General features: G+C 39.2%; 2 protein-coding genes across 2 annotated transcripts in view; both read left to right on the top strand.

The window, feature by feature from the left end:
* Nucleotides 1-1,331: 1,331 nt before the first annotated feature.
* Nucleotides 1,332-7,730, top strand: egr3 (early growth response 3). The gene is made up of 2 exons (XM_018669707.2): nt 1,332-1,863; nt 4,542-7,730. The coding sequence occupies exons 1-2, from the start codon at nt 1,710-1,712 to the stop codon at nt 5,618-5,620; spliced, it is 1,233 nt and encodes a 410-aa protein (XP_018525223.1). The 5' UTR covers nt 1,332-1,709; the 3' UTR covers nt 5,621-7,730.
* Nucleotides 7,731-10,691: 2,961 nt separating this feature from the next.
* bin3 (bridging integrator 3) overlaps nt 10,692-22,760 on the top strand; it is a 28,823-nt gene continuing 16,754 nt past the window's right edge. The window contains exons 1-3 of the mRNA XM_018669181.2: nt 10,692-10,822; nt 17,688-17,736; nt 18,492-18,532. Coding sequence (XP_018524697.1) covers nt 10,815-10,822; nt 17,688-17,736; nt 18,492-18,532 — 98 coding nt within the window. The 5' untranslated portion in view covers nt 10,692-10,814. The remainder of the gene's footprint in view (nt 10,823-17,687; nt 17,737-18,491; nt 18,533-22,760) is intronic.

Consider the following 22,760-nt stretch of genomic DNA (forward strand, 5'->3'; position numbering starts at 1 on the left):
ACACCGAGCATGATTCAGACTAATTCTCCCACACACTCTGTTTACACTTCTGGTTCATTGAGGTACTATTAATTTCTCAGGTCTGAATATTCAGGCACTGACATTTCATTCAGTATTTTCTGTGGATTTTGCTAAAGCATGTGTTTTTTTAGCATTATAGCCACAGAAGAAAACAGATCATATCCTTGTCAAAACTAAGCAAACATTCACAAAGGAGTGCAAAAACTAGTAACTATGGTGTGATGGTGACAGGCTTCATTCAAATAAGTCAGTGACCCCAGAGGCTTTCAGTAATTCTTGGCTTTCTGTGTAACAACCCAAAATACAAAGGGGATATTTTTGAAACGTTATAAGGCAACCAGAGGAGGTATTTTTTCACAAGCTGGCAAATTGGTGAAAAGCGAGCCATGACGCTTTGTCCACTGTGATCTCTTTGAACGTCTGTGGCTTCCGATCACTTTTCCACTACTACTTCACCCGGAACTCACATGTCCAAATAGAGACATGGAGGGGCGGGGCCGGACACTGCCTTATTTGGAGTTTCCACTTAAGCGATCACTTTGGGTTCCAAGTCAAAGCAAGCCTGTGGATTTACAAAGCGCTTGCAATATTTACAAGCGATTAACTTCGTCAATTATCATCTTTGTAAGACAGTGTTGTTGCATGAAAAGGGGTTTTGAACCAGTGTTCTGCAATACGGGACGGCACAAAGTGTGAGTGCATGCTCACCAAGAGCCAAGAACAAAATGAAAGCACTTAGACTGAAAATTAATTTTCCCATCTGAGCTTCTTTGGATAAAAATACGCTTGGATAGAAAGCAAACAAAGAAAAGTATTCCAATATCTAGTCAGTGTTTGGAAGACTATGAACACAAACAGTGTGTAGAAGACTATTAACAAACAATATGTAGGCCTAACACATGATATACAGTCGTCTTCTTTATGAGTGACAGTCACTATAGCCATAACACACTCTCCCCTCTCCCTCTCTGACACGCATAGCTACATAAAAACCTCGCAATGTACCTTATAGGCTATTAGAGATATTATAACGTCTGACAATAATAAAGATAACTCTCTGTTCAGTTTGCTCTAATGTTTTCCACAATGGCGGGAAGAGAGGAGAACCGCCGGCTCATCCCGAAAAACGGACGCAGCTGGAGGTGACATGTAGATTTTAGTAAACTTTGTAGCTATCTATCTGTCGGAGCCTTTTGCCTCCACAGTAGTTTCCACCGACTGACGCGCGGAGAACCTGGTGCTGGGCGCTCTGTCCATATATGGTCATCTACGTCACGCAAATGTTCCATCCCCCTATTTAATACAGGCAGACTGGAGTCCCCTATCCAGCTCCAATAGAGCAAGTAGAGCTGCTCTTGTGCAACCAACACCACCACCTCCTCCATTGATTCACAGACTTCAAATTCCCTCACAAGCAGCCCATCAGCTTCCACAGTGATCAGATTAATAACAACAATAGCCTGTGATCACACAGGAGGAGATAACCGGCGCTGCTCGTCCTCCGCGGGATACTTGGATAGCTACAGCAACAGGATCCATCCCTGCTCCTCTCTCCTCTCTTTTTTTTTCTCTCCACGCCTGATCCACACCTGTGTTTTCCACTTTTGAGAACACCCGCTGTTTTTTTGAGTAACTACTTGGATACCTGCGCGTTGTCCTTCATAAATGTCGGACTGAACATAACTGCTATGACAGGGAAACTAGCGGAGAAGCTCCCTCTTACCATGAGCAGTTTAATAAACACGATCCCTGACAGTCTCTACCCAGAAGAGGACATCCCGACGTCTATGAATATTTTCACCAGTACGGAATCTATTAACCACTATTCACAAATGAACACAGGTAAAAAATTTTATTCTACTTTTTGTTTGTCTCTGTGCATGTGTGTGAGTGTTTTGGTCAAAGTGGTTCAAACTGCGATGTGCGCGGAAGGCAACAGTTGTCTTGGGGCTTGGAGCACCTGTTTGCGCTGTGGCTGTTGCGCACAAAGGCAGATTCCCGTACTCAATACTTTTCTCGGGGTCAGGTGTAACACACCCCGCTGTGAATTAGAGACACCTTTAAAACGAGTGACCGGCCGTCTGGTTTCTTTTTTTTTTATTGTATTTTATTTCGCCGTATTTTATTTTGTCCGTAACCGAAATGTCATGATTTCAAACCCAACGTGAAAAGGTCAACTGTGCTCATTTTAAAACTTTAAAAGAAAAAAACACCCAGGCCAGGGTATTCTATTCAAGCAAATCTACAGTATTTCTAATGATTCGCATCTAAACCAAAAGCTGAGGCGTGTTTGAGGAAATGTGTTGATATGACTGGTTGTGGAAAAAGGCTGTTTTACGCACTCATCACTAAAACGCAATCGGCCGGTGATTAAAACTGAAACATGAGGAAATGTGTCTAATTAATGTGGTCAAACTAGAAATGCCGCTGATTTATTGATCTAATATCCATTCGCAAAGATGGCTCAACTACTTTACACAATGACTTTCATTCACAACTCTATTAACATGTCACAGATTGGATTTTAGTGGGCGTGTGTGGCTGTTTTTCCACTATATTATGAAACATGTTTAGATGCCAGGCCTGCGAACCATCTTATATATTCACTAAAATGTGAAATGTTTAAAGGCCGGGGTTATAGATTGATTTATTGCTTAGTCCAGATTAACGTACATTTCTAATGAATTCAGGCGCCGTAGTAAAGCTGACTTGTTAGCTCGGCTCAGTGTCGTAGATTGGCATTAAATCAATCACTAATTGTACAGACTCACCTTCTGAGGTGAGGGGTCAACGCTGCTCGCAAAAACACTCATTCTTTAGTTCCCTGATGTGGCTGAGAAGATCAGCATGTGATTCAGTGAATTTACGTTTCTCTTGTCGAACTTTGTTCATAAAGCTTTTTTTTTTTTTTTTTTTTTAACCTCTGACTTTTTTTTGTTCGCAAATTAAAACAACACCTAAGTTTGAAATAACCTTGAAAAATCCCCCCTCATTTACCCAACAAGTGTGCGTTTAAATTATCTCAGCGCCAGGTCTTATGAATAGTATTCCTCTTTTTCATATATAAATATACGTGAATTAAAAATAAGCGACTGTCAAGTACATGATATACGTGTGATATATTTCATTTTTCTATAAACACGGTAATAAAATGTATATTATGTCACCTCTGACAGGGGATATTTAAACAAACTGAATGAAACTGTGGGGGGAAAAAGATGCTGCAGAGCACAGGTGTGTGTTCATCTTGGTGAAATTCACATCATACACAGGAAAAAATTAAATACTCTTCATTTTTAAACATATGGGTTTTTTTTTTGAGGGATAACAGTGATATATTTTTGTTAATAGTACCACACTATAATTTTACAGGTGTAGCAGGTGTGTGCTGGTTTCTTCAGTACTGACCTCTAAGAAAAGGGTGATGACTTTATTTCATGTCCCTCACTCAGTTTAAATATCCCACCAGTCAAATGACCTCCTAAGGACTGAAGATTTAGAGGAAAATGCATCAATGTCAACTCTGACGTCTTTTCTAAACGTCATTCACATAAACAAAATTTTGTCATTGTGAATCATTGTTCATGTGTTGAACAGTGCGATATGCATAATTTTGATTTTGTTTGTTTCATTATAATTTGCCTTTAGCCAAATTCCAGCAGGCTGTAATTACTGGGAGTGAATATATAAGCACCCCTGTGTATGATTTCCTGCAAATGAAAAGAGATACCTATTTTAACTTCTGTTTACTTTTCAAATCCCTCACATTTAGCCTTCAGAGCATGATCAGCACATAAATGTATCCCCATTAAGCACATCTGCATTTGATGGCTTTTATGGCATCTTTAGGATAAGTCATAAACACGTGTGCATGTGCGTGTGTGTGTGTCTGTGTGTGTGAAATGTAAGATTCTGTACAAATAATATATCAGGGAAATTTGTAAAGACTAACATTTAATTTTTTTTTGGCGCCCCCCCGTTATGTGCAGATGTTTCTTTGCTGCAAATGTGTTTTGAATCCTTGAGCGTGATAGATGTGGCGTCTGCCTTTATAATCCTCCCTGCTGTAAAGAAATCCGATCTTGCCATTCAGTTTGGCTGTCCTCCTGAGGGACACAATGACTGGATCAAAGGGGGTGTTTAGGTCTTGATTTATGAGAGCTTGTGGGATCTGAGAGAGAGAGAGACACCACTGTCTCAGATGCAGCAGTCACTCACTTAACTTACAGGTCTGACAGCGCTCACATTTCTTTATGAACTGTGTTGGACTTCTTTTAATTTTTGATCTCCCATTGGCACACTATTACAGAAATATGCAAAAAAGCTGAATTTCGGACAAACCAAGGACCAACACCACAAGGTCACAAAGTGAATTTTCTAGACTTTTTTCACAACTTGTGCCACATGATCACTTTTACAGGCTTTTCTGCTCAACTGATTGCATTTCATGTCCATGTTTTAGCAACCACGTGGATGATTTGTTCATGATATTTGTCTTTTTTTTAATTTGCTTCATGTAGATAATATCATGGATCTGGGCATGGGAAGCGAGAAAGCAAGCGCAGAGATTCAGTATGGATCCAGCTTCCAGTCCAACCGCAGCGGGCAGACTGTCACCTATCTGGGGAAGTTTGCCTTTGACACTCCTCCGTCAGGTGGCATCGGTGGCTCTGGCTGGTGCTCTGATAACAATATCATAAGTCTCGTCAGCGCCGGGATCCTGGGTGTTTCTCCATCACCCGGCACGGTAACGACGCAGACATCATCCTCCGCAGCCAGCATGGGCGGACAGACGTCAGATATGGAGCAGGTATATGGTCCACCACTGCCTGCCTATTCCACCTGCAGTGACCTGTACCAGGATCAGGTCTCCTTCCACCACAGCCCTGCCACCAGCACAGCTCTAGCCTACCCTGGCAATGACTATCACTCCACATCCAAAGCCTCCATGGATGGCAGCCTTTTCTCCATGATCCCTGACTACAACCTTTTCCATCACCAGGGAGAGGTTGGTGTGATGGAGCACAAGCCCTTTCAGACCATGGACCCCATCCGAGTCAACCCTCCACCCATCACGCCCCTAGAGACCATCAGAGCGTTCAAAGACAAGCAGCAAATTCACCCAGGTTTCATCGGCGGGCAGCAGCACCCTCCTCAGCACCACCCACCGCCACAGACTCTCACCCTCAAACCCATCCGACCGAGGAAGTACCCCAACCGTCCCAGCAAAACCCCCGTCCATGAACGGCCGCACGCCTGTCCGGCAGAGAACTGTGACAGACGCTTCTCACGTTCAGATGAGCTCACACGTCACCTCCGCATCCACACAGGTCACAAACCCTTCCAGTGCCGAATATGCATGCGCTCCTTCAGCCGGAGTGACCACCTGACCACGCACATCCGCACGCACACAGGCGAGAAGCCCTTCTCCTGTGAGTTCTGTGGACGCAAGTTTGCCAGGAGTGACGAGCGAAAGAGACACGCAAAGGTTCACCTGAAACAGAAGGACAAGAAGCCAGCTGACAAGAGCAGTGGGGCAGCTGGGAGCCACAGCTCGCCACCCAGCTCCTGTGGGGGGCCAACAGTGGGAACATCATGACCGTCACTACGTGCACTTGGACTGGACCCTCACCATGCCCCATAAAGAGACTTAGGAAGAAGGGATCACGTCCACTATGAGATAAATAGGTGACTTTTTTCCTCTCTTTTACATCCCCCTGCTCCTTTCAGTCGTATTCCTTCTATTTTGAGATGGATGCCTTTAGTTTAATTAAGAGGGGAAAGGCTGCTACGCCCTTCTCTTTCAAGCAACTCAGAGCCTCAGCTACTGTAACATAGTGCCAACACAAAGAAGGGCACCCTGGCACATTCTGTCCAAAAGGCCACTGTGTATCTATAGGTTTTGGGGTGGATACACTTTTGTAAATTTTACTGAGAATTTCTAAATTGGAGGGAAGCCAGAATCCATCACAAGGGTCGAAACAGACAGAATTATAATGGAGCTTAGCTTAAAGATGAGTTGTCTGGGATGTATGCATTAATTTTATTAGGCTGTTTAAAAGTGCAATTGGTTATATTTGTGTACTGTCATGGATACCTTATTATAGTGGCACTTGACTGTCTTTTGTTGTTTTTTTGTTGAGGTGTATAGTGTTTTTTTGTTGTTGTTTTTTTTCTATTTGAATGTTGTTTTTTCAAAAGAATGTGCCAAATGTATTGTGGTGATACAGCCAACCTGGTTCTTATTATTGTGCCTGACATTTGCCAAACATAAAAGTGATATCAGCTTAGCACACATGTTGAGTTCGAGGAAAGATCATATTCAAACACCGCATCTCAGATTTAGATTTACCTGAACAGCTTGGTTAAATCTAGATAACAACTGAATGGGTCACACAAAGCAAACCAATGTCTTGTCCTCTTACCTGTACTTATAAAACAAACATGCCTGCAGCAATCAATGCCTTTGCCAATACTTATTTATTTGTAGTCACTGAGAGACACTGTGTGTTTTTGTTGCCTTTTTTTATATATGGTGGCTGTATGTGGTGTTACCAGATACAATTTCTGTTGCTTTTTTTTTTTTTGAAGAGCTCACCAATACTGTTATTTTTTCAGTTTTCTTGAGTTCTGCAATTATATGCAATATATTCATGACATGTGCCACCAACCCATAAATCAAATTAACTAAAAGCACAGTTAGACAGACTGAACTACTTAAGTAAATGACACTGGGTTGCAAACCAGCAGCATATGAAAGCAAAGATGAATAAGGAAAAGAGATGAATGAGGCCCTTTGTCTGTGCTTCTCAGTGTAAAAAGACTTAATTACTTGGTTTAAGTCACCAAAAGATGAGCATCATATAGGAAGAGAAAAATTAAAATGTCCAAATCCATGTTTACATCTTTTCTAATACAGAGAGACTGAGACTGAGTTGTAAACTAAGGACTTGTTGTTTTTGTACAGTATACAAATATGTATGCAGGTAGCTACAGTAGAAGTTTCACTTTTGTACTCAAATGTCAAATGCACCATAACTCAGTATTAAATTGTGCATATATGTGCATGCCTTCATGCACACTATGTAAATACAAATGTCTGCATAAACAAGAACTTTCAATTGACTGAATGCTTGTGCGGAATGTGTCTTAAAGCTTTTAGTAATGTAGTTACAATACAGAATATTTTGTTGTCATAGGTCATTGCAAAAATTTTTGGAGCACTACAATAGTGCCAAATATGGTGTGTTATCTTCCATTAAAAAAACAAAAAAGAATAATAGCATTTGCACCATCTGTACGCTTTAAAGTGGTAACTGGTTTAAGGAAGCACTAATGTGTTCTCTGAATAAATGACAAGAGTTTTTATACATTTTATGTATCTCCATTATAGCTGCAATCAATTATTTCAATTAAATCATCTTCCCCGTTGTATAGAAAACACCGGCTGTTCTCGAATAGATGTTCTCGGAGACTAAATGATTGAATCTTTTCTTAAAAATAATACACTACAGGGCAGTGCCAATATTTTTCACATGTGGCTCCTCACTGATCTTTGTGGTGACTGAAGGGAATACCTCTTTTATCATTCAGTGAAGGGTTTTGTATAGACTCATCTCTGCCACTGGCTTCTCTTGGATCCTAAGTGTATTTTAATGATATTGACAAAAAATAACCACATTTCATAAAGCTTTGCTTTTTCTCGCAAATCTTGTTTTGCTTTACTTCTGGAAAGCAGATTTTGTTTGTTTGTTTGTTTGTTTGTTTGTTTTTTTACAAGACTGTATCATGGCTTTGTGGAGCAAATGCAAGAAGTCATAACAGAGAAATTAATATAGCATTTTCATCTTTTGGTCAAAAACCAATAAAAAATAAGAATAAGGGAGATATAAGACCTTAAATATCAAGGTATGTACTTCTGTCAAGGTTTGCACAAAACACAGATGGCAAAAATATTGGTACTGACTACACAATTACTGTTAATGAAATACTTAAGGAGCAATAGCCGTGTCAGTGTGGTATGATATGTTTCAGATTTTATTATAATGCTTTCGGTTAAATACTTGATAAACTTATCCCTCTTGTAAAAGAATCATTCTTTTCTCCATCTAGTTTGACAGAAAGTATTTCTGGTTATTGACTGTGCTCTCCGACTATTGAGAAGTGTATGGTGTACGCAAGGCTAAGAATTTATATAAACATTGTTATCAGCTGGGAAAAAAAAAATATTGTGCCGGTCAGCAGACACGGCAATCAGACTTAAAGAGAATATCGACTGGCAAATGCAAAGGGCAAAAAAGAGGTTCAGGAAAGCAGTGCCACAGAGAACACAGTACATACAGAAATGAGCTTCCAAGGCCATGCTTTCCCTTTCCTGTAACAACCAGTTTTCACTGCTGAGCTTCCTGGCAAGTGTCCACTTATTTTCCAATTAATTTGGCCTCAGAGAGTCTTTTCTCAGCTCATCTACATGGTTAAATGAGCAGACCTCCTAGCACTTTTACAGATAGTTTAAAAGTTCACACACCCTGCAACATCTAACTGTAAATCAATAGTTTTGTATAATAAAAAATACATTATTTTATCGCATGGATGGTCATCGACTAATGAAACTTTTCTGAGCTTATCCCAGTGAAATGCAACCAAAGTGAAAATCATAACTTGACTAACTCTCGGAAATGGGACTTTTACAAATAACACTACACAGCATTTCTTATTTCAGATCTAAGGTGATTACATTGATGATTACTGATATTCAAACATTGGACTGGGATTTGCCAGGTTATATCTTGCAATGAGAAATGGCTTTTAATGTAAACATCCTGTAGCAGACAGCCTCATGGAGTCAGCACAACAGAGTATATGAGGTAATATGAAAAACAAAATGCTTATCTTTAATGTTAACCTAGAATAATTTGATGTTAGACACCGAACGTTATAGGCTCTGGATCATTTTGACTTTATTTGACCAAAAATTATGCTCTTGTGTGCTCTAGATTTGACACTTTGCTGGTGAGAGTGGATTTTTTTAATTATAGTATGTTGAATGTGGCCTCCTCTAAGAGAAAACTGTGTTTATGTTGCTTTGTGTTAAGGGTTGATGCAGAGTAAGGCGGAGACTACACCAAACTATTTCCATGTCTAAATGAAGCCATGTAATTACAACTCTGCAAGCTCAATATTTCATCAGTCATATCATCTGACTGTGTCTGTCACTTTTGTTCTGTGACATTTTTGTAATGGACAGATAGATTTTGTAAAATTTATATGAACCCCCTCCATCTCACTCCCTCAACATAGTTTGGTGGTTGAACAACAATACAGGCTGTACCATGTTCTTCTGAACAATAATCCTTCTGTGTAATGTGTGAATGCTATAGCTATATGTCAGTGACTTGTTAAACAAACTCAGAAACAACCCTCTCCTAATAATGCTTCTCAAAAAATAATATATTTTATGTTTTTTTATGTTCTTTTGTCCAAAAGTGGGTGGCTGAACGCTCTGAAATTGGAATTTGCCTCATCCTCGTTCTCTGCTCCATGTTGGATCTGAGCCAACATCAGCAGCCATCTTTGTGCCAAACTGGGTTGCAGGGTTGGCTGATCAAAAACAATATGTGATGAGAACTCCACAAGAGCAACAAATCATAAATGTGACCTCAGTCTGCTTGCATTTTGAACGCAGCCTTGTGCTAATGTTTATGTTTAACTGTTTAATATAGTCTCCGTGAAGTTGGCCTTCGGCAAGGCAATAGGCTTGGGCTCATCCATGGCAATTAATAATTACAGGATTTAAAAAAAAACATACAAAAAACAACACACGTTTGAAGAGATTTCAATAATGTGTAGATATTATAGGCTACTCATGTCATCTTATGGACTACAGTGTGGCTTCAGGGATTTTGTGGTCTTCAACAGTGACACTATGGTGTTCAAATGGAGTCGATGCTCACTGTTTTCTGTTGTGTTGTGTTTCCTTTTCATTACAGTATATCCTCATGTTTGCATGTGCACGGAAATGTTCCAAAGTGCTACCCCCAGATGCTGTGGGTGGTGCTCATTTCTTTATTATGCATGAAAATAAAAGTCACATTGGGTGAAATGGGATAAATCTAACAACAATTCAAGACAGACAATTGGAAACACACACTGGGATAACTGTTTTGTTGGCTTTTTTCCTTTTTTCTTTCTTTTTTTTTTAAAGAAAACAAGGGGTCTTGTTTAAAATGTTGTGGATGTCTTTAGCCTATTTCATGTTTTTATTACCTTATAATAAGGTCCTTTTATGATGAGCTGAATATTGAAATGAATTTTACTATATCCTTGTGATGGGGAGATGTACTCCCCTGTTTACTTGGCACTTCAGTTTGTTGTAATGCAATTGTTTTGTTATTTCTATGTAAGTACTTGAATAAAGAAAAATATCACTTGCCTTCAGTTTACTTGGGTCCCCACATGCATGCGCACGCACGCTCGCCAGCGCGCGTACCCGACACGAACGCACAAGCCAAATTAAAACACTGAACATTACATACAGATGTTTTATAAACACGTGCGAGTATTCACCGTCTGATATAATAAAATTAGCGCATGATAACTATTCACTTTGTTCATTTCAGTAAAAAAAAAAAAAAAAAAAATTAAAAAAAAAAAAATAAATCCCTGAGAGGAAACACAAGCGGCTAAGCTCCGGACTTCCTGTTCAATCCTCGACTGTTGACTGGTAGAAAGGGATGAGGTTCTCGGAAGATAGTAAAACAACCCCATGAAACCGGAATAAAAGTTCACTCAAAATGAGTTGGTATGTATTTTGGCTACATCATTAACTTAAGGCATTAGCTAGATAGAAAATTGTACTCACAATGACCTAGGACCGACGGATCGTTGATCGGGCTCCGGCTATTTCCCGGAAGCGCTACACAAACAGTAGCAGAACAAGAGTTAGCCCTAGCTTGTTAAACTTTAAACTTTTCAAACTCGTTTAATTAAACAGTTCACACGTCGATAGTTTGCACAAAGCAGAGTGTGTTTTCTTAAACAGTTGCTGGCAAAGGGACAATGTTGTTGCAAGCCTCGATCTAGGGGTGTGCGGTAAAGTCTTGTACAGTCGCTAAGCTAGTAACGATAGTTAGGTTGGTTACTAAAACATTAGTAAACACTTCATCTACAAAAATACAATTAATCGCTGTCTGAAGTTACAACTGTTTTTATTGCATGTATAAACCTAGTTAGGTTGTGCCTTAAGCAAAATTTGTAAACTCAGTGAAGCTAATTGTCAGGTCATCGGGGTCAACAGTGAAGCCATTTAAAGGGAACTGAAGTTGACAGAACTGTTTCTGGCTAACGTTAGCATTTTGACATGCACTCCTAAACCACTGAGGAGGATTTCGGTTCCTTGTTGTCCTCCAGTGTAGACATAATAATAATGAGATGGCGTGGTGTCGTGTGTCATCTACGACTATAGCGTAGTGTAGTGACGGATTGATAATATTTCCTTCACTGTAGGTAGGTAGGTGGGTCAGGGTGTTGTTACCCTAACATGTTCAGTGCTGCTAACAAAGCGGTCGGTTTCACCACGTATATTCAAGTATTTAGGACACTCAAATGTTCAAGTAGTGTAGTGATGTTGTTCTAGTAGTGTAGCACAAGTTTGATCAGTGGGCTCTTACCTTAACATATGAATTCGGGCTATTAATCCAGCAGGAGAAGCCTCTGACAGCTGTGCACAGTTTACTGTCAGGTTTTAGGGGCTCAGTTAATACAGTTATGTTTGAAGACCCTGTCTCTGGCATGTGTTGACTTGGAAGCACTAATGTCATTGCAATATAGCCCCACAACTTAATTAACTTGAATAAGCATTACAGTGGAGACAGTTGATTAAACAATTGCTTGATTGAAAAAACCCATTAGCAACTGTATTTTCTCTTTTTCTATATTTTGTCTGTCTTATTGATAGTGAAATTAATATCTTTGGGTTTTGGTCTGAATCAATTTCAAGATGTCACCTTTTGTTGTGATGGGCAGTTTTCACCATTTTGATCATTATTCAGATTGAGCAAATAATTATTATTCAATATTGAAAATCAGCAAGGAATATGAAAATGATCACCAAGTCATTATTATTGTGTTACTTAAAAAATATGTACTTTCAAATCAAATTGTGTCCCCTTAATGATTTGAAAGTTTTTAGTAATGTAATTTTCTGTGGAGCTACAGAATATTATGGAATTAAGTTCAGTGATTGAAGACAAATGGAACAGTTGATCTTATAACTAGGGCTGGGTATCGTTAAAAAATTTTTGATACCGGTACCGATACCTTGACTTCGATACTGGTTCCTGGACAATACTTTTTTCGATACCAATTTTATCAAATCAGTTCTAACAAAGAAAATTACATTACATACTATTGTACAAATCTTGGGTTTTATTTTTCAGTTTTGGCATTTTTCCACCCAAAGCAGTTTTCTAACATAAAAAATATACAACAAATAATTTTCAGTGTGAAAGAACAAGTGACAAGTCAGTGTCTAATGCTCACTCCTGCATACTAAGTACCTTTAAATCTTTGTGCAGTTGAACACGGAGCAATTTTCTGCTTGTAACTTGATTCCGTGCATGTTCAAATGCTTCGTCAAATCGGTCGTGTTGTCGGCCCTAGCAACGGTGTCCTTTTAGCAAATATTGCATTGCGCATCACTGGCATCAATCTTGCTAAAATGGAGACACTTTTGACCTTGGTTGCATTTTTTTAACTGCTTTGAAACACACACATTGTAGTTCACAACACAGATACATGGGAATCCTGTCTGTGGGTGTAACCATGTAAGTATTTTTCCTGCACGCCTCTACTGCGTGTAACGTTACAGCCAATCAGATCTTGATCACATGATTAACTCCTTGGTATCGAAACTTTGCACCGAAAAACAAAGCATCTTTTGATACCAGGTAGTATCGAAGCATTTCGGTCGGTGCCATAAAAGAACCGAAGTTTAACCCTACTTATGACACAGTCCACGTGGACGATGCACATTTATTAGCCCTGCAAGTCTGATAGTTAGACATCTTACATCTTGTTGGTGATCTCCCTGAAAATTAGACTGTGCTATAATTTTATCAGCGAAAAAAATATTTCTCCACAACAGAATATTTGTTATGCATTTCTGATTCTTGACTCCTCTCTCAGACTAGTTACATTTATTTAATGTCTCAACTTGGCACTGACGCATCAGCACTAGTGCCTAACCCAACCCAAGTTCTCTCTGGAGACAAAGAAAAACTCCCTTAAATCGTTCCTTTGGGGAATGAAACGAAACTTCACTCAAGTGTAACTGAGAGTTTATTCATCATTGGCTCCACCGTTTCTTCTCCTTTTTGCTCTTCATCCAGACACAGTCTGAATCAAAAAGCAACTATACACTCTATAATGTATTCTTCACTTAGACAGGCCTGTATTATCTTGTATTTTTTGGCAACAGGTTATTTCCTGTTTCCTTGGCAAGATTTGTTTTCTGTAACTGGAAAATGGTTGCCCACCAGTTTCAGCAAGGTGTGTAATCTATTGCACATGTCACATGGGGGTGGCAGGTTTCACTGTCTTTCATCGAGTGCGTTGGGTGTTTACAAGTTAAAACGTTTTGGTTATTTTACAAAAACGTATGCAAAGAAATAGCAGTTATGACAGTAATGGCCCGTTTGGTATATTATCCTTGCTTTTCATGCTTTCAGACTGTGCAGGAAATAAAGCTCGGCTCTATCTCTACTACAATGCCTAGAAAATTTGCAACCCATTAACATCCACAGTAGCTGTAGTCTGTCTTGTTCTTTGGACTGTATTTTTTTGATTCCATTGTATTACTAAGGATTCAGCTATGACTATAATTGATTTAAAATATGGGAAAGGTTGTCATACCAGTCCTCAATGGTGTGTGACTGTTGAGGATTTAAAAAAGAGGTTTACATATAATCCAGGCCTGTTTCTCACAATTCATGAATGCAGTTCGAGAGGAAATGACCAACTCCTTCAATACGCCTGTGACACGTATGTACGTTAACTCACTTTATAATTCGTTACACATTCTCTGTGTCATTTTCAGAGACGATTGTAACCAAGTAAGCAAGATGGCGTCACTCAGTTCAGTCAGACAGTCAATAGCTGGCAAGCAACGCTTCTACCAGCACGCACCGCCAAACACAAGGTCAAGAGTGGGGTGCTCGACCAGTGAAAAGAGTCTTTTATGGACTCTGCTGACTGATGCATTCCAGCACGGCCTGCACACTTGCTTCTATGACGTGAGGGGTTTGACTTTGGGGTCATCATCTGAACAATCCCACTTCCCAATGTCTTCAACCAGCCCTCTGTGCTCCATGGAATATCCAAGGTCGAATGATGCACTATCCCTCTAATGGCATACACATTTGCAGTTTTAGTGAAAAGCCACTGGTTCTTCCAGTCAGTGCATAATGTGTCCAGGATAGAGAAGACTGTTATGTCTTTGTTCTTGCCTACGTGCTTACATGATGCCGGTGACGTGTTGCCTGTTACAGCAAAGATCAGATAGCTCTGTGAATGCAAGTCGACCAACTTGCTGATAATGACAGAAATGTGTAACAGAGCAGTTTTTTTATGCATCTGGGCCTAAAAAATGGGCAAAAACTGAATATTACCAATAACCTCTCAAGTTACAGTGAAAATCTAAAAATCTTTATCTCTTTATCTCTCTATCTAACATTTTGTGTGAGTAAATCGTGTTAAAGGAATCTTTTGGATTCAAGGGCAGTAACGTGGTCATATACTATAATGACTAGATTGTATTTTTCAAACTGTAAAAAATATTTAGCACAAAATACCAAGCCAGTGTTCAGCTGAACTACCCACGCCTGCCACCATTAGGCTTAGATTTGTTTTCAGAAAAATTTGGACTTCAGTTTGTGTAACACACAAGTTTTCTGTCTTCAGCTGTCTTGTGGCCGGGCCTCTGCCATGTCAGACACTAGCTCTGGGTTCACAGGACCCGACTTACCAATGTTTCTAAATGTGACAGCCCCTACAGAAATATTGCGGTGTGAAGAAACATTAGAAATGATTCTCACAGTGACTACCATCCTCCCTCTTTCTCGTTCTCTCCCTCTGGTTGCCTGCTACATTTTCCCTCTCCCTCCCTGAAGCACACTTCACTCAGTGCGTTTGCCAGTTCTCACGAGCAGTTGAGGAGAGTGACCGCTTTCCTTTGGCTCTTTGTAGAACTGAATATAATCTGAATCTATAACATTAAGGGCTTTCTTCAGTATTTTTTCCAGGCAAATATATCCTTCAGTACATTAAAGGGAAAATCTACCCTAATAAAGTTATACTTGGAAGGATTCTTGATGTCATCAAGAAACAAATCCTGTTATGGTCAGCTCTGCCAAGATGTAGTAAAAGAGGACATTGAAAGCACACAAATATACATTTCGTGATGTACTGATGGCTGTTTGGAACACTGCAACATTTATACTTAACTCTTCCATCGGGTTTTTGCAGTGGATGTCATGATTTTCTTCCCGACACACCCACCAAATGAGAGGAAACATCAAAAGCTGTTGCTGTGCAATGTTGGTAGTAAACCAATTGTCCAACCAGAAGGAAAAAAATTGCAAAATCAAATTGAATACACCATTAATGCTCTCCAAAGTGGAGAGTGGCAGTATACTTGTCAGTTGTCTTTAGCACAACCACATTGGCTCTGTTTTAGCACAGTGCAACCGCAGTGTGTCTTTTATGTATGAGTTCTGTTATGTTCCCTTAAATTTCAGTTATAAATGTGTTTCTTGTTAGACTGAACAGACACACACTGTTGTTCCACAAATTTGTTTGTGAGTTTCATTTATTCAGGAAAGCTCATAGTTGCATAGTACCTATTAGTATAAAACCAATTGGTATATATGAGTCACTTGTGTCACAGTATTTGTTGTCTCTACCCAAATAGTGGTTTCATCAATCACACTCATGGGAAAATGGTGTGGGTACACAAAGGAATACTGCATTAGCATTAGTGGTCATAAGAAGTAGGTGCTCACCCACACTGACTGAAAGAGTTACTGAGATATGTACTCAATACCAGAAACTGGTGTTCAGGTGGGCAAGTCATAAATGTTTGGTGATTGGTTGGTATGTGTCTGACCAGGCTGAATTTATTCTGAAGTGGTTTCCAGACTTAAATCTCATGGTGATAACTGCAGATGTAGTGCCAGGCTGGGGCTCCCCATTTAAGCTTTGAGAGTACACAGCCTAAGTTTCTAATCAAAGAACTCTGTTTTAAATGATTTAGTGTTTTGTTGTGTTGTGTTTTGGAAAGGGAATCCGATATGTACGTATGTTTTGTATTTAATGTGACGTTATGTGCTAATCAGGTAATCACAGAAAGGTGAGTCATGTCAGATAGGGCTGAGTAAGTTCTGTGGTTATTTTCCGTGTTGGCTCACCCAAATGATGACACAGTGGGTGAAACTACTTTCCTGAGCCAAAAGCAACAGAATGTTTTTGGGCATTTGTAATCGGTTCAGAATCGGATGACTAAAGTTTATTAAAATCATAACTGAAAACAAGGTCAAGGCCATTGTTTCTTTATACTACCTAAAGCATAGAATCAACACTGAGCCACCAAATCAAAGGAAATCTTGACACCTGAGCTACTAGTGAAACCTGTATTTTTTTTTTAACTAGATTAATCTTGCTGTTATTTGGCCATGTTGAGTTTTGTGATTGAGCTGTCATCAAAAGGATCTTCCCCACACATCAGTAGCATTCCCTGGTTGCACAACGAGGCCCTACATCACACCCTCACTTTTCCATCTCATTATTCTACACACCTTTCTTTTGACGCAGCTGCTGCCTCACCCTACCTGTCAGCAGCAACTGTCCATCATATAGCTTAGATTTCAGGCCATTAGTGCCACATCAATGACAACCTACAGCCAAGCACATTGGCAAGGCAGTGTTTTCTGTCTCATGGATTCTCAAGGCACTCTGATGCTCGGTAGCAACTTATTAAGGCATTGGCAAGGGCTTGAAAAGCAGATAAAAGATTGTGCTTTAACTAAGAAGGAACAGGCTCCCTTTACTTTCACCAAAACTATAGTTGCGATCTGTGTGTGTTTTTCTTTCAAGAGTGAGGAAAAGTTTGTATTCTGAAAATTAGGCACAACTGCTGCAGTTACACTAAACCTCATGACATGTTTTGGTGTTGATCTTTCACAGGAAAGTCAGTGTCCTGGTTGTACCTTTTTGTGAGTGCCAATCTATTATAGTGTCTGCCTGACACACTGAAATAGGTTTGCTATTTTCCTGATATGCAGTATAGTGAGTGCATCTGTGTTTGATTGCCAGCCAGGGTCATGCAGTAAAGCCACACAGAGAAGAAGGGACAACCACTTCTGTTTAGTGATATCCGCCGTCAGTGGGAACCAGATGTTTTCAGTGATGACATGCACATAATGTACATGGCTTCGACTGCATATTTGAGAGCAGGAATTAACAGCTTCAGATTGCTTGTTCACCTTGAGACCTGTACCAACTTCTGGTCAGCCACCATGCAACCAGTGATCGTATAAGCATTCTGTAATTTCTCCTTCTAGGTAGTAATCTTTCAGTTATGTCACCTGTCACTTCTTTTTGTGTCATTTCAGGATTCCCTTCAAGATTGGACAACCCAAGAAGCAGATTGTCTCTAAAACTGTAAGTCACTAGAATGAATTCACTCTAAAAGATTTAGTGCAGAAAATTTGAGTGTATGTAAAAAACCCTTGCTTTAACAGAGCATTTGTTACCAAAAAATGCTTTTGTGAAGGTTTAGCCGTAGTTATTAAGCTTCCCAAATTATAATGTCATTGAGCACCACAGCCACAATGCCAAAAGGTTTATTGGATGCCAATTTGTCTGAGCCATTCAAAGGAGCAGGGGTGGTTACCTTGAAGTGACAGTGAGTGGGTGTTCTCCTTGCTGGAGAAAACCACTTCCACTGTAATGGGTCTGTGGCCCCACAGTCACTGTCAGACTGGGTTTCCAGCTTCCTGTGCCATCCTAAGCAAAAATCGGGGAGTGGGTTAGAGGCAGCCCAGTTAGATGATCCACTAGTGACAAAGTGTCAGCTGCCACCCTCAGTGTTGTGGCCTCTGTGTTTAAATCCGGGAGCCCACAGAACCACAAGACAGGAACTCCTGAGGCCTCTGTAACCCGCTTGACATGTTTTAGAGACATGGTTGGACAAACTGTCTTAGCCCTTGCTCGCCCTGAGAATTTGATGTATTTCACCTGTGTTTCAACTACTGAGAAAATGTATGACCTAATAACTTTTCAAGTAAAGGTGGTGGCTCTGTGGTGAAAAAGGGATATATAATTATCATGTTCATGCCTAGCGATTAATCATTTTCTGTGATTAAACAAATAAAATGGAAACACATAATTTTATATGAAATATGTTCTTTTCTTAGGTTGAAAGAGACTTTGAGCGTGAATATGACAAACTCCAAAAGTAAGTTTGCATTTTATACTAAGGGTTATAAGGTAGATGATTATTATTACTATTACTAATATACTACTACTACTACTATTATTATTACAGGTTTTATCATTTGTGTGTGTTGCCATGTGTGTTGGAGGGCCATGTATGCATGTGTGTAAAACTGTGTTTTGGTGCCTTCAGTGTGGTGAAATGTGATTTCTCCTACACCGTATCTGTGCCCACATAATCTATTTTCAAATTCTTCTCAGAGGTCTCCCTGTGCCAATATGACAAATTCATCAGCATTCAATTTTCAGTGTATTTAGAGGTAATTTGAAACAAGTAATAGTCTAATGAAAAGTGTTTTTAAAGAAAAGTGAAGTTACAATATAATAGCTTTCTATAGCATGTGTTATGATGGGTATTTACCAGCTGCTGCTGCTGAGTCCAATGTTGGTTGTATGAGGCAATTCCCCTTTATATTCCACAGTCAATTATTGTAATAATTACAATTAGAGCTAAAGCTATACTATTAATATAAGTGTTTGTATTAGTCATTATGAAATATATATTAGTTATGATGCATTCCCTAATCAGAGAAATATGTAAGAAGTAAGAAATATGTATCCTACACACCTTAATAAAGATATTGGATCTTAGAAAGCATTGGGAGATCTTTTCACAAATATATGCTGGTTGATCCAAAATTAGGTGGTTGTTGTTACTGTATACATGTGGGTATTTTGGCGTTACATGTTTACAAAGCACTCTGAGAAACTCACACGTAACATGCTCCTTTTCGTACAGTACAGTTTCTTTGTTCCACACAATTTACCAATCCCTGCTGTGCTTGGTCACTTTTTTTTCTCAACACTGAACTGTGAAAGGACCCATATTTGAGCTATGGTGGAGCCTGAAATTAGAAATTGGGAAAGACAGCTTATTCTCTGATAAACCTAGATTTAAGCTAATAGTTATAATCTTATGAAATTTCTTGTTTGTGCGTGGTTAGTGTTAAATTAAGAAATACTTTAAATCTAGTATTTCATTAATTTATTTCATTCTTTTATGCTCTTAAGTGGCAACTGAAAAGCCTAAACAGCTATTACTCAACTAGTCTACTTCGAATTGAGTAACACAATATCAATGTTTCTATGAAACAAAGACGAGAGGGGTTCAGAGCACTTAAGAACCTAAGGCCTAAAAGCTCAGTTCATCTGGGCCTTCTCTTACTGTGAGGCAAAGGTTAGAGAAACTCCCTGAGGGCCCTGCAGTACGAGTGGGAGCACCATTTTCCTCTCAGGTTCTGTTGAGTAGGAGGGCCCTTTATCAGAAAGGTGTGGTGCCAATAGACCTTATGGATGAGTCAGAGCAGCAGGCATGTACAGACATTTAGGTTCTCCACCCTAGAGATCCATATCAACACATTGTGGTCTATCTGTGGCCTAAATATATTTGGTAGGCCTAAACCATGATGCCTGATTTCACATTTTGTCTGGCTGACTAAAGGTATTTGGTGTAATTTGACTAATGACGTTGTGGTATTGATAATAATGAATCCCAAACAAGTATAATTGGCACATGCACAGCAGCATGCTTCTCATAGCTGAGCTCTTTTTATTAACATAAACACATAACATACATAAACATTTTTGATTACTTTAAATTTGTTGTTTTAAATGTCTCGTCTTTGTGACAAAATATGTCACAGCATCACTTCAAAAAGATCTTGAATTGCATTAGTTCTAAGCTAGGTATACACACACACACACACACACACACACACAAAACAAAAAGACATGTAATTAATATGTGACAGGCTCAGTTTTCATTTAGCGGGTTGAATGCTTACTGGCTCACTAACCATCAGTTCATTCACCTTTTGGGAGTATCTAACCAACTTTTCAAGATCAACATGTTGTCAGAAGGATGTGAGAAAATGACATTTGGTGTGAAGTATTCTGATTAATGCACACATGCCACGTTGAATTTGTAGTGTAAATATTACAGTGGCAAGATTAAATGAACTAAACAAGAGAACTGTAGGTAGTAACTAGGTTTATGCAAAGTTTGGTATACTTTTTTTGGTTTTAGCAGTGATTTACATGTAACTGTAGTACCTGGCTTGGTTCTTGTGTGCATGGCTATAACCAGGCATTTACCCAAAAAGTAGAACATGGTTGAATGCCTGTTTATTACATAGTGTCATACAAAGGGTTTTTGTGTGACACTCATATGAAATGCAGTAGTGTCTTTCCAGTTTTCAGTAGGCAATGTAAATAGATGATTGTGGCTGCACTGGCCCAACATTGAGGCACTTGAGCAAGGAGCAGCAGCTGTTCCACCAGGCCGCTCTATTAGCACCTTTTGGAAAGAGACTCCAGGCTCACCTGGCACTTATCCAGAATGGCTCTCTCACTGTCAGCGCTGACGAAAGTAGGGAAGATGCAACAGCATTTTGCAACACATTTTGAAGTAGGAGGTACTATCTGGATCATAGGATTTACATCACATGCACAAAAAAGCTCCACAAGAACATATCTTAAAGTGTAGACATTGGTCACAGAGCATGCTAGTTTGTTTACATAATGAGATGCTTTCACCCACTATCCTGCAAAAAAAAAACAATCTCTGTGACTGGCAGGGTTTTACTGTTATACTGTTATTTTCCTCATCTCCTATTTGCCTCCTTTCATTCAAGTGTTAATTGTGTCAGCCAATTCAAAAGACACTGTTTTAGTTTCAGTTTGTCTTACATGATGCCCTCCATTAATTTCATTGGCATTCAGAATTGCATTCAAAAACAAAGTCTATTTATGTAGTGTGACTTCTCAGGCTTCTGCTTGCTGCCATCAGTGTGATGAATGATAAAACTGACCAGAATATCAGAATTTCCAGATGTTTATAACCATGTCAGAATAAATTTTCTAGTTGCAGGTATGATTCAGAACAGAACTGTAATGTGATAGCCGCATGGAAATATTGTTTCTTAGGTCAGTTTTTAAATACTCTGTCCGAACAAAACTGAAAAACTCTTCTGAACTCTTCACAGCACATTCATTATGCTGGTCTATGTGTACACTGAAAATGTTTTTACTGTGCAACCCATATTATGAGAACAGGAATTATTAGATACTGACTAAATCCTGCCTTAAGTATTGCTATTAATAATTTCTGTAATGTGAGTAGCATCTGCTGCAATTAGAAATGCCTATTTCTAAATATCTGAAATGTAAGTGTGTATTACTTTATAGAAAGGCTGATATGGCATTTGAGAACCAGTTACATTTAATTGGTTAGAGGGATACAAGAAGTTACTGTGGAGATTTTTCTGACAGAATGTTTTTTCCTGTAGCGTGAACAATAAGGGATGAAGTTACATCATGTACTGCAAATGACATTTTTGGAACAGCCTCCATCTGGTCTGTGGCGATTTAGTATAAAATCCTAAAAAACGTCAAGACGAACAAAAGCATGTAGAGGATGTTATGATAGGAAATAATTAATGATTTTTACTTACCCTTAGACCCTAAATCTTCTGAGTCTAGTAGACCTTTATTATGGACACAAACAACGATCAAAATAAAATTGTGATAGCAGATCGCAATCTATTTAACAAAGCTGTTATAATGCAAGTATAATCTGACATGGGTTGATACCACAAAATGTTTTTACCACTGCTGTTTAAGTTCCCGGGACCCCACAAACCATTTTGTGAAGCATTTATAAAATGCCTCTCTTACGATTGTTCTGTATGTGATGCAGAAATTTAGAAATGGCTGAAATTTGGTTATTTTGCTTCAAAACTCTTGTGAGGATGCTGTGCAAGCTGCTTAGAATAATTTTGTAACAAAGTATGCTACCATAAATAATAATAATTTTGAGGTTCATTATTCTTTTGAAGCCCTACTCTGTAGGCTGTGTTAACAGCCAGTGTTAGGGCATTAGAGAGCCAGTCACATTTATGTTTGGTTCATGAACCTGTGGGAATGATGGAGTAGCCCACTGTTGGTTTCCCAGCCACTAAACAATAAAAATAGCTATATGTGTGTTACCAGTGTCTTTACATCTTGTGGCCAGTGGCCATAGTGCCCCCACCAGAAATCCTGTGGGATTACACAACTATTGTCTTCCTGGTTAATATAATCCCTCAAAGCAATGATGGAAATGAAACCCCACCACATTCCCTTTATCATCAAACCAGGAGAAGTGATATGAAAGCAGTCTCAGGGGAGATTCTAAACCCCTCATTTGCCTT

The sequence above is a fragment of the Lates calcarifer genome, linkage group LG13 (assembly GCF_001640805.2).
Source record: "Lates calcarifer isolate ASB-BC8 linkage group LG13, TLL_Latcal_v3, whole genome shotgun sequence".
In the NCBI taxonomy this organism is placed as follows: domain Eukaryota; kingdom Metazoa; phylum Chordata; class Actinopteri; family Centropomidae; genus Lates; species Lates calcarifer.